General features: G+C 44.5%; 1 protein-coding gene across 1 annotated transcript in view; it reads right to left on the bottom strand.

Moving 5' to 3' along the window:
• Nucleotides 1-17,146, bottom strand: part of SRPK1 (SRSF protein kinase 1) — a 50,637-nt gene extending 33,491 nt beyond the window's left edge. The window contains 2 exon segments of the mRNA XM_066359547.1: nucleotides 16,570-16,843; nucleotides 16,846-17,146. Coding sequence (XP_066215644.1) covers nucleotides 16,570-16,843; nucleotides 16,846-17,131 — 560 coding nt within the window. The 5' untranslated portion in view covers nucleotides 17,132-17,146.
• Between the last annotated feature and the right edge of the window lie 801 nt (nucleotides 17,147-17,947).

Below are 17,947 nucleotides of genomic sequence, written 5' to 3'. Positions count from 1 at the left end.
TTATATTATTAATTATTGTATTATTTTCCATACAAACAACTATAAACCTACTTTTGTCCCATCCTGTATATAAAAGCACAAAAAGAAAAAGTACTTGAATAATATCCAAACATAACTGCTAATAAAATATTAGATTTTTGTTATTTTGCTGTTTTTATTAAAAAAATATTTGTAATTACATGCTATATAAGATTTTGTATTCTGCTTTCCTACTACCTTGTAAACTTTACCCTCATTTCTATGCAATCTCTTAACTTACGTATTTCCCTCAGAAGTATCATCATTTACTTTGGCACATTCTGTTCAAATGGACAGTTAACCTGTTTCTACTTTTTCACTACTAAAAATAAAGCATTACACATTTTTGGACAGTGTTTGTTCTGTATTCAGAATTATTTCCCTGAATTCAGACTACCAGATAACAGAAATATTCTCTCTATTTATAAAAATAACATGCTAAACATAGAAAATTTAGAAAGAAATTATTTTGTTTTATAATGAAACTACTGTGAACAAAGGAATGCCTTGGACATTTTTTTTTAAGCAAGAGGAGGGGAGACAGTGAGACAGACTCCTCATGTGCCCAACCAGGATCTACCCTAACTGGGGCAGATGCTCAACGGAGCTATTTTTAGTGCCTGACCCTGCTCCACACAGACCAACAAGCTCTCCTCAGCACCCTCAGCACCGGGAGGCTCGAACCAACAGAGCCACTAACTGTGGGAGGGAAGGAGGGAGAGAAGGGCAGAGAGGGAGGGGAAGTGAAGTAAATGATTGCTTCTCTTTTGTGCACTGACTGGGAATCGAACTCTGGACGGTCATATGCTGAGCAGACACTCTATCCACTGAGCCACTTTATATCTACAACTTCAAACACTAAAAAATGAGATACCCAAACAAACATTAAAAAAAACATTAAACTCACTTTCTTGACATGGAAATAAATGATTAATGATTTTCCTGTGGCTTTTGAAAATCTAGTAAAGGTATAATTATGATTTCCACTTATGTAAACCACCAAAGCAGAGATTTACTATAAAGTAAATATTTGCTCAAGAATGGAGTGTTTCTTTGACATCTCTGATCAGTCAGATTTAGTCATTAGGCAGAAAACAACTTAACATTAAATTTTCTTTGCCATCACCAACCTAAAACTGTGCTATAATTTCCATGAGGACATGAACTACATTGTATTCATTTTAGTTTTACATACCGACTAACATCTTGCAGGCATTCAAATGTTTACTTACATCAAGGTTTCATTTTATCTACTGATTTGATGAAAAGAAATGCTTTCTTGACTTCACTTTTATGTTTCTCCTAGGGCCTGCCATCTACTCTCCATCTTATTTTTCTGGTTCCACCAAATGACCCGGGGCTTCAGCCTTGGAGATGCGTCCCAGTGCTGGCTGTCACTGCTGCAGCGGGTCACTCCTGCAACTACTTCCCATCATTTGGGCCAGTTTCCCCGGCCAGAGGAATAGCAACTAACATATTAACAGCATGAGGCATGGCATCAGAAGCCTTTAAAACATTCCTCAGTCTCAGTTAGTGCTCAGAATTCAGATCTAAAAACTTTTAAAACTTCTGGTCAAAGTTAAAGTCCTCACCTTAGAGGTGGTTATTTTAACTGTATTAAAATGCCCTAGAGGAGGCCCTGGCCAGTTGCTCAGTGGTAGAGTGTCCACCTAGCAGATGGAGGTCCCAGGTTTGATTCCCAGTCAGGGCACACAGGAGAAGAGACCGTCTGCTTCTCCACCCCTCCCCCTCTTCCATCCCTCTTCCTCTTCCCCTCCTGCAACCATGGCTCAATTGGAGCAATTTGACCCGAGGTACTGAGGATGGCTCCATGGCCTCCCTTCTTGCGTTAAAGTAGCTCAGTTGCTGAGCAACAGAGCAACAGGCCCAGGTAAGCAGAGCATCACTCCAAAGGGGGCTTGCCAAGTGGATCCCAGTCAGTGGATCCCAAGTGGGAATCTGTTTCTCCGACTCTCCGCTTCTCACTTAAGAAAAAAAGGAAAAAAAAAGAAGGGCCAAGAAAGAGATAAAAAAGCTCTATAATAAAGGAAATGAGAAATTGAGGCCATTTCCCTCCTAATATTTGACCAAAATTAAAAACAATATTGAAAATGCTAACACTATTAGTAAGTACTTATAACCACAGTATGACTAAAACAGTTTAATATTTTGAGGACAGTTTGCAATTTGGATAAAAAGGTAAGATATTAAATAGGTGTAAATACCGACCAGAAATTCTATTACTAAAAATCTATCCCATAGAAATATTTGGATAAAAACAAAATATGAATAAAAGCATGCTCAATAATATTTTTTAGCTCTAGTTGTAACACTATAAAATTGGAGATAATTTAAATGTCAATAATTTTTTTTTTAATTCATTTTTAGAGAGGAGAGAGAGAGGGAGAGAGACAGAGAGAGAGAGAAGGGGGGAGGAACTGGAAGCATCAACTCCCATATGTGCCTTGACCAGGCAAGCCCAGGGTTTTGAACCGGCGACCTCACATTTCTAGGTCGACGCTTTATCCACTGCGTCACCACAGTCTAAATGTCAATATTTAAATAAATTAATACAAAATAAAAGAGGATGGGAAACATTGACATATGAATGCAGGAGAACCCATAACAAATACGTGGAAACAGAGCTCATGACTCCTGTGAGTGAGGGACAGCCCACACTGTCTAGTACACAGTGCTGTGGTTTCTTAAGAGTGTGCGCACGGGGGTGAAGATGATGTTTGACCTTCATACCCTTAGGATATAGAAAATACAATACATATGTCTGACAAAGGGCATATAGCCAGAATATAAAAAACTCTTTTTTTTTTGTATTTTTCTGAAGTTGGAAACAGGGAGGCAGTCAGACAGACTCCCGCATGTACCCGACCGGGATCCACCCGGCACGCCCACCAGGGGGCGATGCTCTGCCCATCTGGGGCATTGCTCTGCTGCAACCAGGGCCATTCTAGCACCTGAGGCAGAGGCCAAAGAGCCATCCTCAGCGCCCAGGCCAACTTTGGCTCCAATGGAGCCTTGGCTGCGGGAGGGGAAGAGAGAGACAGAGAGGAAGGAGAGGGGAAGGGGTGGAGAAGCAGATGGGTGCTTCTCCTGTGTGCCCTGGATGGGAATTGAACCCAGGACTCCTGCACACCAGGCCGACGCTCTATCACTGAGCCAACCGGCCAGGGCCAAAAACTCTTATAAAGACTAACAACCCAATAATAAATGGGCAAAAAAAATCAGATACTTCAGTGAAGACATAAAAATAGCCAGTAAGTACTTCCAGTAGTCTTCAAGGAAAAATAATTTAACTAAAAACTAAAATCAAAAGTGCAATAACTAAAATTCTCATACACTGTTGGTGGTAATGTTAAATGACACAGTCATTTGGGGAAAGTGGCAGTTTTTCATAAAAAATTGAACAGACCTCAATCACATTCCAGAAATTCTGATCCTAAGAGAACTAAAAGAGATATCCACTCATATATTTGTATAAAAATTTACAGAAACTTTGTTCATAATGGCCCTGAAGAGAAATGAAGAACAACAAACAGGTTTATTCTTGCAATAGATTAGTAGCCAGAAAGAAAAAGGAATAAACTACTAATCATGTGGCCAACACAAACGAATCTCAAAATCACTATGTTAAGCAGAAGAAGTTAGACACTAAAGAGTCCATACAGTGTCACTCCATCCGTGGGAAACTACCCCGCCACGGGCAGACGACCGGTGTGGCCCCCGGGCAGGATGCGCAGGGGGAGACAGAAAGCAACGACACTAACATGGAAGCTCCTGTCCTGATGAAAAAGTTCTAGTCGGGACTGGGGCGCTGGTCACACGGGTGCATACATTTGCCCAACTACTCTGAACTGCACTCTCAAAAATGAATTCATTGGCCTGACCAGGTGGTGGCGCAGTGGAGAGAGCGTCGGACTGGGATGCGGAGGACCCAGGTTCAAGACCCCAAGGTCTCCAGCTCGAGTGCGGGCTCATCTGGTTTGAGCAAAGCTCACCAGCTTGGACCCAAGGTCACTGGCTTGAGCAAGGGGTCACTCGGTCTGCTGAAGGCCCGCGGTCAAGGCACATATGAGAAAGCAATCAACGAGCAACTAAGGTGTCACAACGAAAAACTGATGATTGATGCTTCTCATCTCTCTCCATTCCTGTCTGTCTGTCCCTGTCTATTCCTCTCTCTGACTCTCACTCTGTCTCTGTAAAAAAAAAAAAAAAAAAAAAAAAAATCATTATATAGTTTGCAAATTACACCTCAATCGAGTTGATTTAAAAATAAGGTACAGCAGTTCCCTTTATCCATGGGGAAACATTCCAAGAACCCCAGGGATGCCTGAAACCGTGGAGAGTATTGAAACCTATGTATATACTTACTATGTTTTTCCCTATACATACATACTTATGACAAAGTTTAATTTATAAATAAGGCACAGTGAGATTAATAATAGAACAATTATAACAATATAGTGTAATAAAAGTTATGTGAATGGCTTTGGGGCCACTATTACCTAAAATAAAGGTGACCTGAACACAGGCGCTGCAATTCCACAACTGCTGACCTGACAGCCGAGATGGCTACTAATCGGGTAGGTAGTGGGCACACTCGACAACGGAATGACTTCACGTCCTGGGCTGCATCGAGCCGGTGGTGTGAGATTTGACCATGCTACTCAGAACAGCACCCAATTTAAAACGTATGAACTGTTTATTTCTGGAATTTCTCATCTAGTATTTTTAGACCATGGTTGACTGAAGGTAAGTAAAATTGCAGAAAATAAAACTTCAAATAAGAAGAGGACTACTATATTCCTTTCTTTCTATTTTTTAATAATTAAAGTTATACCTACATTAATCCAAAGCCAAAGAATTAAGACTCTCCTTGAATCTTAATTTTTTTTTTTGTATTTTTCTGAAGCTGGAAACGGGGAGAGACAGTCAGACAGACTCCCGCATGCGCCCGACTGGGATCCACCCGGCACGCCCACCAGGGGGCAACGCTCTGCCCACCAGGGGGCAATGCTCTGCCCCTCTGGGGCGTCGCTCTGTTGTAACCAGAGCCACTCTAGCGCCTGGGGCAGAGGCCAAGGAGCCATCCCCAGCACCCAGGCCATCTTTGCTCCAATGGAGACTCGGCTGCGGGAGGGGAAGAGAGAGACAGAGAAGAAGGAGAGGGGGAGGGGCGGAGAAGCAGATGGGTGCCTCTCCTGTGTGCCCTGGCCGGGAATCGAACCTGGGACTTCTGCACACCAGGCCGACGCTCTACCACTGAGCCAACCGGCCAGGGCCGAATCTTAATTTAAGTATTGGATTCACCTCCAATAACTCAGAAGGGGACTTTATTTGAAGACTGGATCTTTATACAGGTTATCAAGTTAAGACGAGTCATTAGAATGAGCCCTAACTCTCCTTGCTTATTGACAGTTCCTGATACCTGGCCCGCAGCAAACTAACAGCTCTTCATAATGAAAGGTCATGGAATGGAACCGCAACCGCAGCCGCAGCCGCAGCTCGGGAGAAAATCTATTTCCTAATTTTGATAATTATATTGTGGCTCTAAGGGACTATGCAAAGTAGTTAGAGGTAAAGAGGCACAATGCCTATAACTCACTCTCAAATAATTCATAAAGGAAGGTTTTTTTCAGGCACCCACATTTTTCATTTATATGCCTGAGCTGTAGAGCCCACTTCTTTCCCGGAGGGCTCACCCACATTTATGATAAACAGCCACTAGATGGCACTCTGTGATCGCCTAATCCCGGCAGCCTTGGCTTCCACAGGCAGCACTTCAGACTCAATTATATTTAAAAAGAAAGAAACAAAAACTGGTGACCTTTAATAAAGCACCAATATTAAGCAACCACTGCATTCAAAACTGACATTTTTACAGTGGCCTACAATGCCTTACATGATCTGACTTTTCACTGCCTTTACACCCAACTCGGACCTTCTCTCTTCAGGTCTGTCAGTGTTAACTTGCAGAGACCTCCGGACCTGCTATATAAGGGCAGTGGCCTGTGTACCACCCCTAGTCCCTTCACCCTGCTTCACTTTTCTTCAGCACTTGACATTTTGTTGTCTCCCTCGCCACACTCCCCGAATGTAAGTTTCACAGGACAGAGTGTACTTTGCTCACTGTGCTACCCCAGGTGCTTGGAAAAGGGATGCATACCAGGCATGCTGCTTCTCTTTCATCTTTCACTATTACTCGTCATTCTTCAGTTGAGGTCCATTAACCCCCCACCCCCACCCCCACCACCCAATAGAACTAGACTGTGAAGAGATTTAAAAGTCAAGCAGTAAAATATTTTATATAGATAGACATCATCAAGAGATTTAAGCAGCCGAGTGACCCTACAAAAGGAGTGCTTTAGAGAAACTCCCTTGGCAAGGAGGTAGTAAAGTGCAGCAGGGGACACTGCACAGACAGTTACAGACAAGGTCTCTGGTGTCCGGAGGCTCAGGCTTGATCATGGGTCCCTAGTTCACCAGAGCTCCATGACTTTACAAAAACTGCTGCTTAAAGATGCTCCTTGGCCCTGGCCGGTTGGCTCAGTGGTAGAGTGTCGGCCTGGCGTGCAGAAGTCCCGGGCTCGATTCCCGGCCAGGGCACACAGGAGAGGCGCCCATCTGCTTCTCCGCCCCTCCCCCTCTCCTTCCTCTCTGTCTCTCTCTTCCCCTCCCGCAGCCGAGGCTCCATTGGAGCAAAGATGGCCCGGGCGCTGGGGATGGCTACTTGGCCTCTGAGATGCTCCTTGTGCCTCAGTAGCCCAGTGTGTAAAGTGAGGGCAGGAAGAACACCTACCTCATAGGGACTAGACAGGTTACGTTTATCCTATGCTTTAGTACGGTGCCTGATATATAAATTTTAGCACTGCATGTAGGAAGGACACAAGGGACAAGGAACAAACAAATATTTCTTCATTGATTCAGCTGTTTTTAGAAACTAGCTTATTTACATGTGAACTTAGGTTTGTATTTCTCTCTGCCTGAGGAGTGAAGAATTGTAGGCACTCCTAATTCAGAGAACTGTCTTCTAGGGACGGTGTGATATGCTGAATAGTGTGTTCCACCAAAGAAATGAATGAATGAATGAATGAATAGATAAATAAATAAATGGAGATATATTGGAGCCCTAATCTCCAATAACTCAGAAGGGGACTGGATCTTTATACAGGTTATCAAGTTAAGACGAGTCATTAGAATGAGCCCTAACTCAGTATGACTCATGTCCTAATGAAAAGGGGGAATCTGGACAGACTGAGACACACACAGAGGTAGATAAGAGGGGCAAACAGCCATCTCCAAGAGAAGGAGAGAAACGGGTCCTTCCCTCCCAGTCCGCAGAACGGACCAGCCCTGCTGGCACCTGGGCTCAGACTCCTGGCCGCCCGAACTGTGAGGCAGTACATTTCTGTGGTTTAAGCTACCCAGTGTGTGTGGTCTTCGGTTACAGTAAACTGAGCAGTTGAATCCAGACTGGAAACAAAGCAGACCTGTAGAGCTCTCTGCCTTAAGTGAGCACAGCCCCTGGAGGCGAAGGACTGTGGTCAGTCATCTTTTGTGTCCCTTCTGGAATACCCGATCTCATGCAAAAATTCAGTAAGATATTATTTTAAGTTCTAGCACCTAGAGACAGTGGAGTTCAGTAAATGCTAAACTTCTCCTACTACCTTTCCATATACGTATTTTTTTCCTGACAGATAATATCTTTCTTTTACAAAATGAGAAACTGAACTTAACTTCTGAGACACACTCAAGTAGTAATCTCAACTCAGTAATCCTAAACTGGAGCGAGGGTTTGGCAAGATCAAAATTAAAATCTGAATGCCTAAATTTATCAGGTGTTATACACAATTAAATAGAAACTATCCCTGATCTTTAGATGACTCTACTCCCAACTAGACCGGACAGATATGGAATAGGGAATACCAACAGATGTGAATTAAAACCATCATTCTGACACATGAACAGCAGTAAAAAAATGCCACATAAAATTCACAGGTAAACTTACCAAAGCAGAAAGCATGAGGAAGGGAGTGGTCGCCAGCACCTGACTCCAGCTCAGCTCTGGGCTAGGCATTCCTCCACGCAAGATCATCCTAAGAACCACACTATCTACAGATAAGGAAACTCTGACTCAAGAAGTCAAATGACATTGTCCAAGTTCAACCAACAATAGTGTTGGACACAAACTGGAACCTGGGGCTGTGTGATTCAAACAACAGACTCTCTGGTAAACGGCACATAAGCATCTACCAACAGTATATTATCATTCCACTTAGAAATATGAATTACCTAATTTATCCATTACATTCTCAATACAGCAAAGAAAAATGCAACATACAATTCCTGTTGAATCTATTCTCAAAGGCACAGGGAGCTATTCAAAAGGAGTGTAAGAGTATCAAGGGAGCAAGCTCATGTATAGACAGAGCCTGAGACATATGGTCAAACAGCTACTGAAAGGACATTCAAGAACATTCACAGGATGAAAAGCAGCAACAGGAGTAAGAGCAATGTGAATGAGAAGATACAGTTGTCCATAGATTATATTAATAATTAGTTAGAAAATTAGCCTATTTCAGGAAACATAAGTTCCCAAGGACTGGGAATCTTTTTTAAAATGCCTAATCACGCAGAACACAGAATTTAGAATTTGAGTAAATTAAGTACTATATAAAGATTACCAACATGACTCCTGGTAGCAGCTCCAAACTTTGTCATTGGTGTTTGTTCACCACTAGCAGTAACAATTCTTAGTTAAAATATGTATTAAATTCCTTGATAAGCTATCCTAAAATATCCATCAATATTGTCCAAGGCCACCGAAAATACTAATGTCCAACAGCAACGATCGACACCAGGCCTCAGACTGCATCTGTCCACCTACAGCCATGACACGGCATAGATTGACATGATCATTATTTATCTAGCTCTTGCCAACTACACTTCTCTGAAAATGAACAAAGTATATTGAACTTACTTTGTGGTTTCTGACAACATTCTGAAATCATTTCTTGTTCAAGTAGCTGAAACACTGGATACTCTAGTCTTCAGAGCTGACTGATCCCTTGTGTCTTTTCAGATTCCCAACATTAATGCTTCCATAAGAGGCACAAGGGGCCAAGGGCTCCTCCACAAGTGCGCTTGCTGTCACTTTAAGAGAAGGGTGCTCGAGAGAGCAGTAAGCCTATTAATGGCTCCCCTTCCCAGGAAGACATGAGGGCAGAAATTACAGAGCGCAGGCTGGAAGCCAAATCTTGCTCCTAAGCTTTTGTTTACAATGAATTTTAAGAAAAGTTAAAACAGTTGTGAACACTAAATGATCTAGAGCATCTTCCCACTGGACAACCAAATACAGAGGAGGAGCCCCCACCCAACACGTCCTGATAATGACCATTCCCTGCTGGCTTACTCGCGGCATGCCTCATAAGCCAGGCTCTAAAAAAAATCCACACAATCACAAATTACATACATTATTCATTTTAGAATAAAAACACAGATGACCCCAATCCTGCAAGGTTAGGAATCCTTTGGAAGGTCAAAGATAAAAAAAGCGAAACAAATGAATCCATGCAACCAGGTGCCACCAGAGCCACTCAGCGAGGACCCGGCCGATGTAACTTTACAACTCAGCAATCTGCCTCCACAACCATAGTGAAATATGCCCTCAGAACAGCAGCAACAACAAAGTCATTAATTCTCCTCAATAAACATACTGCTGGTGGTGGTGTTGGCATCTAAGACTGTGGTATTTACATTGTGGGAAAAGGAAAATGAGTGACTGTGTCCATACTGTTGAGAACTGGGCTTTTCAGTTGAAGCAGGAGACAGAAATGTAAAATCAAAGGTAAGGTCAGTCCCCAGGTCACTTGATTTTCAAGTGTAACAGGAATTCACGATTGTTTTATTAAAAAGAAAAAACAACACAACTTACTTCCTCGCTCTAATCACAGAAAAGGCCTAGACACAATGACGAACGCAGTAGGAATAGGCATCCTAAGTGCCCAGATTGTGACTTCTACATGCTACTTCCCATTAAAAGGCTTCTTAGACTATTTCCTGGTCTGGGGGGGAGGGGGATAAGTCTGGAAAAACTGTCACACCAGATGCAAAAGGCTTTCAGAGATGCCTCAAATGGAATCAAGGGGCCATCGTGAAGGGACTCCACTGGACAGACAGGACAATCAATAAAAATAACTGCACATGCTACAAAATGCATGAAAACATTATGTGAAGTGAAAGAGATCCCACTTGTATGAAATGCCCAGACTAGGAAAAGCCATTGAGACATGAAATAAGTAGATCAGCAATTGCCTAGGTTAGTGACAGGGTATAGCATTGGAGGTAATGAGGAGTGACTACTAATGGGTACAGGGTTTCTGTCTGGGGTGACTGAAACGGCTGACACCTGTTAGATCTTGATGAACAAACTAAGAATCAATGAACTGTACACTTTAAACAAGTGAATTTTATGTATGTAAATTATAGCTCAATAAAGCTGTACACACGCACACAAAACCAACTACAATGGACTGAATCACAAATATGAATTTATAAAAAAGTAAAGCTTTCTTGGTCATTTTGGAGGACACTAGGAATCCAACTGATTTTGAAAATTGAGAATGGACCAAGTATTTCTCCAGTCTCTCATACATATGAAGTATCTCTCCAGGTAACCAAAGAGATGAGGTGAAGTTTGTCTTTATAGAAGTATTCCAGTTAATGAACTCAAGAATAACAGATCACCATTTTGCAACCCTTAATAAAGTAATGGATCTAGGAAACGATCAATGGTCACTAATATCATAAAAACAGTCAACCAAATAGCTGGTGCCCTCTGATAGAAGTATACACGACCATGTATGAAGCAATCTAGCAAAAACAAAAACCACGGAGAACCTATAAATTAAAAGACTAGAGAGACTTTTCTAACAGTGGCACTGTAAGGACCTTATGAATCCTGATTCAAACTTAAAATTAGCAGAAATTTTGAACACGGCTTAGATATTTGCTATTAGGGACTTGTTTCAAAAAGTTTTAGGTGTGGTAATAATAACACAGTTATGTTTTTAAAAGCTAAGAATCCCTCTCTTACTGTCTAGCTGACCCACCTGTCTTCCTTTTTAATAAAAGAGTCCTGAGTACCCACCACTTGAGCACTTCAGCAAGTCGCTCAGTTCAAGTAACCTGAAGGACTGCGGTCATCTGGCAGCCTCCTGGGCCTCTGTGTAGTAGAAACACTAATGTAAACAAATTTACTAACATGTATAAACTTACTGAGGAAGGAAAGAGGACAAGAAAGTTATTTCTGGCAAGGGCAAATCTAAAAATGCAATTCTGCCAAGTGGATCATGTACCTGTAACCTCACAATTAAAAATGTAAGTTTTTAAAAGATGACAGTTGACATTGAAAATTTCAAAGGTAAAGGAAATTTTTAAAAAGTACAAGATTTGCTACATTAAAAAAATTTTATATCAAAAACACTATTAATGAAATTTAAAAACTAACAACAGTTGAGAAATACCAATCCACCACATGACAAAAGGTATATTCTAAATAGATTTTAATATCAAGAAAATGACCAACAATCTAATATAAAAAATGGGCAAAAGATAAGAGCAGAACAATAAATACATCCCCAAATGGTTATCTTCTTGGTAACAAAAGAAATGAGAACAAAATTAATTTATAGATGACCAGATGTGGGAGGCTTTTTCTACAGTGCCCAGTTCTGGTGGCTACACAGGACATACAGGATATCCCCACCTCCAACACTGCCTGGCACCGTCCTCCTTCAAATGTCCCCTTCTCAGTGTGGCCTCGCTCACTCTATTTAAAACTGCACCCCTACCCTTACTTCTCAATCCCTACTTTTTTCCACCTTATTAGCTAACACGAGATGTAACTAACATGTCCACTGCTAATTTTCTGTCTCCCTCCATTTAAACACAGCTCACGAGGGTACAGATGTGTTTCTTTCACTAATGTATCACAAGGATGGAAAACTGCTCAGGACATGGTAGGTGTGCAAAAACTAATGAATAGGAGTAAAACTGGTTAACTCTGCTGAAGAGTTATTTTCACGTTGACTAATAATTTCTCCTAAGGAAATTATCACTAATGTTGAGTGACCAGTGTTTATCTAAAAGATCACCCACCTTGGGTGTGAAAACTGGAGACAGCCTGCAGTAGAAATGTGAAAGGATGTGGAGTGCTCAATGCTACAAAAAATGTCCATGGTAATGTTAACTGGGAAATGTATACGCAATGATGCGATTTTTGTCTGACGAGCATACACATGTTTATTAATAGGAACTAATTAGATTATAGTAGATTCATTCAGTGGAATATCAGATAGAGCTACTCTCTGTGTCCTAATATGGAACCAATTCTAAAACTTACTGGGTAAGGGGAAAAAAATCCCATAGACCTTAAAATAATAGATCTGATATAGAACCAATGTTCATGGTACACTGTTAAGTGTAAAAAGTAACCAATATCATTTAATTTTTAAAAGTTGGTTCAAGTTTACATACTCTACTCACTACTGGATAAAAGTTGGAAACGGGGAGGCAGTCAGACAGACTCCCACATGCGCCCCACTGGGATCCACCCAGCATGCCCACCAGGGGGCAATGCTCTGCCCATCTTGGGGTGTCGCTCTGCCGCAATCAGAGCCATTCTAGCGCCTGAGGCAGAGGCCACAGAGCCATCCTCAGCGCCCGGGCAAACTTTGCTCCAATGGAGCCTCGGCTGTGGGAGGGGAAGAGAGAGACAGAGAGGAAGGAGAGGGGGAGGGGTGGAGAAGCAGATGGGCGCTTCTCCTGTGTGCCCTGGCTGGGAATCGAATCCAGGACTCCTACACGCCAGGCCGACGCTCTACCACTGAGCCAACCAGCCAGGGCCAAAAGTTGGAATTTTTTTAAAATTAAATTTATTGTGTTCACATAGATTCATTCTAGTGTTGCCCGGATTGCATCCCCCCCTCCCCCGTATTCCCCTCAACATATACGTTGGAAATTTTAAAGTATCTTCCCTTACATAAAAACTACATTTTTGGAAATTTAAGAAATAAAACCAAAAGCACTTCCAAACTCAAATAATTTTACTGCCAAGTTTATACTAACTCCAGAAAGTTCTTTAACTGCAAATAAAATGAAAGTTACTGTCCAGATTAACTTCCTAATAAAACTATCAGCTATGAAACAATTTCAAAAGCCATGTACTATTTTAAATGATAAGACCTTATGACAAACAGGTCCAGGCCCAGCTGTTGGTATGCCTCACCGCCAACCGAATGCGCACAGGGAAGAGGGCACGCTGCCCACTTAGAGACACCACCAGTGGGCCATGACCGGGCACCTAAGGCTTCCAGAGGTGAGGTGCCTAATTCGGAAGCCTCTGTTCACTCAGCCTCCACCTTATTTGTCCTCAGACACACCGAAAGGAACTGTCACCTGGTGACAGCAGTGCCTAGCACCTATGGCTTTGGGGTACCTCAGACTCGTGCTGGAATCCTTATTTCATAACTTTATAGAATAGAGTAATCTACAAATCTCAAATTACCTTACCTGTAAAGTAAAATACAGATAATCACTAACAAGTTAATATGAGAGAGTACACCGTCTGAAAAGTGGAACGAAGAAATTCTTCAAATAAGACAACTAAAAATCCCCAAAGTAAACTCTTTCAACACAGTGCAAGAACCCAGAGGAAACCAAGGCTAAGGAGTACTGACCTGGGAGGCAGGGGCCTGGAGCCCAGTCTGACCCAGCGCCAGCTCCACGGGCACACTGTTTCACGGACGCAGGTGCTACAAAATCAGGGCCCCGAAAATCCTTCCCACCTGTACCACACCGTGACTAAATCACCAGGATGCTCTTACTGTTGTACTTTCAAACGTTTCTAAAATGTTTCATGTAAATGCTTGGTTTTTATAACTTCAGGTACTGATCAGTTTTCACTATGACTGAGCTGACACGAAAGACTGTTTCCTTAACTAAAAGTTACCCAAGGTTAGACTGCTAAAAAATGGCAAAGTCAAAATTCACACCAGATCCGACTGACCAAACTCTCTGGCATGCCTCTTCCTCAGGCCTCCCTAATTAATCTCCTGGTAACTCACCGATTGCCTTTGCAAATGACTGGAAATGAGTGGCCACGGAAGAGTCAAGTTACCTGAGTCAGGTGGGGCTTGAACTCCTAACACAGTACTCTAGCCAAGATAATTACTTCAGCTACTTAATAGGAGGCTGGAGGGGATAAAACTCCATAAAATTATCAAGAGATATTAACTGGAAAAAAAAAAAGAAAAATTAAATTAAGCACCTTTGCTTGACCGGTGGTGGCGCAGTGGATAGTGTTGACCTGGGACCCCGAGGTCCTGGTTTGAAACCCCAAGGTCGCATGAACGCAGGTTCACCGGCTTAAGCATGGGGTCGCCACCTTGAGTGGGGGATCATCAACATGATCCCATTGTTACTGGCTTAAGCCCAAAGGTCACTGGCTTGAGCAAGGGGTCACTGACTCAGCTGGAGCCCCATGGTCAAGGCATATATGAGATGCATCAATGAACAACTAAAGTGACGCAACCATGAGTTGCTGCTTATCTTTCTCCCTTCCTGTCTCACTCATGAAAGAAAAAAAAAAGCACCTTTGACACTACAAGTAAATGGGGTCAGTTCATTCACATATATAATATTTCAGGACTTAAAGTTGGACCAGATTAAATACTCAGCAAAATAACTGCTAGATTACCTGTATTATTCGCTTGCTTTTGTGCAAGTGTAGAAATAATTAAGAACAAAAATAACTGGGTTACTCACAGTAGTAAATAGGAAGAGTAACAGATAATCTGAAGTACACATAATTCAGCTTTAGAAATAAGGCATATGGTCTAAAGAGATAACCCAAAATAATAAATATATATATTAAGGTAAAAATATAATCGACTATATATCTATAATATATATACCTTCCAAATTATAGGTTGATTCAGGCTAATACCAAAATTAATTTCCATGTGGAGAGACCAGGACAGAGGACTTCTAAATAAAACAGTGAATAATAAAATCACCACCTTCTTACATCAGCAAAAATTACGTTTTATAACACATTCATATCAGCTCTACAGGGAGTAACAAAACTAAGGCACAAAAAGAAAATAAGTAACATTTAAATTTCCACTGCATAGGAGAACCAGGTTAGCTCCTTGCCCTTTCCTTTAAACCAATCTGGTACTAAAAACTGGTTTTCCAATAATCCACACATGTTTAATCAAGAGGCAAATACACAAACAAACATACATAAACTCACATTTAAGTGCATTGGTTACCAGGCGCTTTACAAAATAAAAAATTTCATAATACAGCTGACAGGAATGGAGCAAGAGGTGCAGTCACCTACCACTTTAGCTCTATTGAAAGAACTCATTATGTGCTCTCCTCAAACATTAGGCGGCCTCCACAAACAACATACACCCCTATCTGGTATTGTCATTCAGAACAGCAACCTAGGAAGCCTCTGAACAATGTGTTTTATCAGCTCTGGAAGAATTAGACGGTATTTATTCATCTCCGCATAACATCACGTACACGGAGAAGTGTCAAGAAAATAATGCACTTTTTCCTGCGCACCAGTTACGAGAAAGCCAGTTTCTGAGACCCTCTGCAATGAAATGGCAGCGCGAGAGAAAAGTTCCTTAGACTGAACCCCACTTGCAGAAGCCCTCTACTGGGCGTTTCTACCAAGCTGCGTCCAACTTTTGTGTTTCCCACAATAGCGCTAAGGTTATGCATCCTGCTGATAAACCCGAATGTGTGCCACTGAATACACCAAACCAGAATTACCAACAGTACTGGCTAACAAACTTCCCCGTCGTTACTGGGATGCCCAACCCGGAAGGTACCTGCAACTCCAAGGGAGGACTCCGGCTCCGGGAGGAGGAAGCGGGAAGGGAATCCGGCCGTGACCGCGGTCTGCCCGCACAGCGTCCCCCGGGCCATGCGCCCTGCAGGCTCGGGAAGTTGGCTAGCCCAGGGTAGAGTGCCGTGCCCTCCTCCATAAAAGGGGACGTGTGGCTGGCAGACCCCAGTTCGGCCACTTCATGCAGGAGTTCCCTGACGGCCTAGCGTGCAGACAGACGCAGGAGGCCAGTTAGGACGCCGGGAAGCAGGTAGAAAAGACCCGAGCTCACGGGCAGATGGGTAATGCCCCACCCGCTCCGTCGGGAGGCCCAAACCGGGGGAGCCCGCGGTGCCCCCTCGGGGGTCGGGGAGGCAATGACCGCACGGGCTGAGGTCCTCCTCCAGCAGCCCTCTCCAGCAGGCCCGGGGCTGCGGAGAGCCGGGCCTGGCCTTCGGCAGCAGACGCTGCCTTCCGCCGGGTACCTGGGAGCGAGTCCCCCAGGCCGCCCCGAGGCCATGTGGCTGGGGTCGCGGGGGGCCCGCGCCCAGCGCCCGCTCTGGACGTGAACACAGGAGAGAGGAGGTGCGGGAAGGGGTGCAGAGAGTGGGATGTTGGGGTTCAAGACTCACTTCCTCTGGGCTTTGTCCTTCTTGGCCTTGGTCCTTTTCTTTCGGGCCTGGAGCGCAAGCACTGCGGGAGAGAGGGATGGATGAAGGGCGAAGGCGGAGGGAGGGAGGCGGCCGAGGTGAGGGTGGGGCCCCGGCAGTGGCGCGGGGGCCCGGCGCGGGGCCGACCTGGGGGGCGAGCCGGCCGGCCGGGGGGCAGGCGGCCCAGGCGGGCGCGGCGGCGGGAGCGCGCGGGCCGGGTCGGGCCAGGCCGGGGGGCGGCGGGCTGGCCGTCGCCACGCCCGCGTACAGCGGGGCTCCGCGGCGGCCCCGGGACGCGCGCCCGCCTGGCTGGGAACAAGGGACGATGCCTGCCGGCGCCGAAGGGCGCCCGGACCGAGGGGCGCGGACCTGCAGCCCAGAAGCGGGGGTTGCGGGGTGGCGCCACCTCCGTGGAGGGGCGCCGCACGCCCGGGGACCAGACTGCAGCGGTTAGCCCATGTTCCTGGCGCTGACCTGGGCCTCGCCCCGGTGGCCGTTGCCCCTCGTGGCGAAGGCCGCTCCACCACTCACCTTTCCGCTCCATGGCGAGACCGGTAACCGCCAGGCGCCTGCGCACTCGAGTGGCGGCGACTCCCGCGCCCGCCGCGGCCCAAAAGCGAGCCCGCGCACGCCCCGCCCCCAAGTTCCCGCCCCGCCCCGCCCCCGCCCGCGGCGGCGCGCGCCTGCGCGTTCGGCGCGGAGCCTACCACCTGCTCCCGAGGAGAGGCAGAAAAGAATCGAGGTTAGGGGGGAGGGGAGGAGAGAACGCAGAGCGTGAATGCTAAAGAGGTGTTTGAGAACGTCGCGTGGAAGCCTGGCAGTGAGGTTCGTTCTGCTTACCTGGCGCTTGCCTCTTAGGAAAAGGCGAAGAATGCGGCTTCGAGGGCTCCTTGCGTGCTGACTCATCGTTCTGCAACCAACTGGAACTGGCCTCAGTTTCCTGGTCCGTAAAATGGATTCATCAGGCGTGTCCCAGTGCCTTCCCTGAGCTGTGTGTGATGGCCAATTGAGATACCATATATGATAGAATGGAAATGAAGGGAGTAGAGACAAGTGAGAAAGAAAAGGAAGTGCGAGCAACACGAAAGAAAGACTGGAATGAAGGAACCTTTAACCCCGCTGTCACTTAGGGAATATAGTCCATAGTGTGGTGATGACTGTACGGTGTCACGTGGGAACTGGAAATACCGCAGAAACACTTCGTGAAGTACATGATTGTCTAACTCCTATGCTATCACTAGTACTAAACCTGAAATTAACACAAAATAACATTGAATGTAAAAAGAATTTTCTTAACTGCATTTTTTTTCTTAACATTTCAAGTTTAAATGAAGGCTGTAAAGGGAAGGCAGGTGGAGAA

This window comes from Saccopteryx leptura, chromosome 1, assembly GCF_036850995.1.
Source record: "Saccopteryx leptura isolate mSacLep1 chromosome 1, mSacLep1_pri_phased_curated, whole genome shotgun sequence".
NCBI classification, from domain to species: Eukaryota; Metazoa; Chordata; class Mammalia; order Chiroptera; family Emballonuridae; genus Saccopteryx; species Saccopteryx leptura.
Note: the sequence above shows the minus strand (reverse complement) of the source record. Positions and strands in the feature narration are given on the sequence as shown.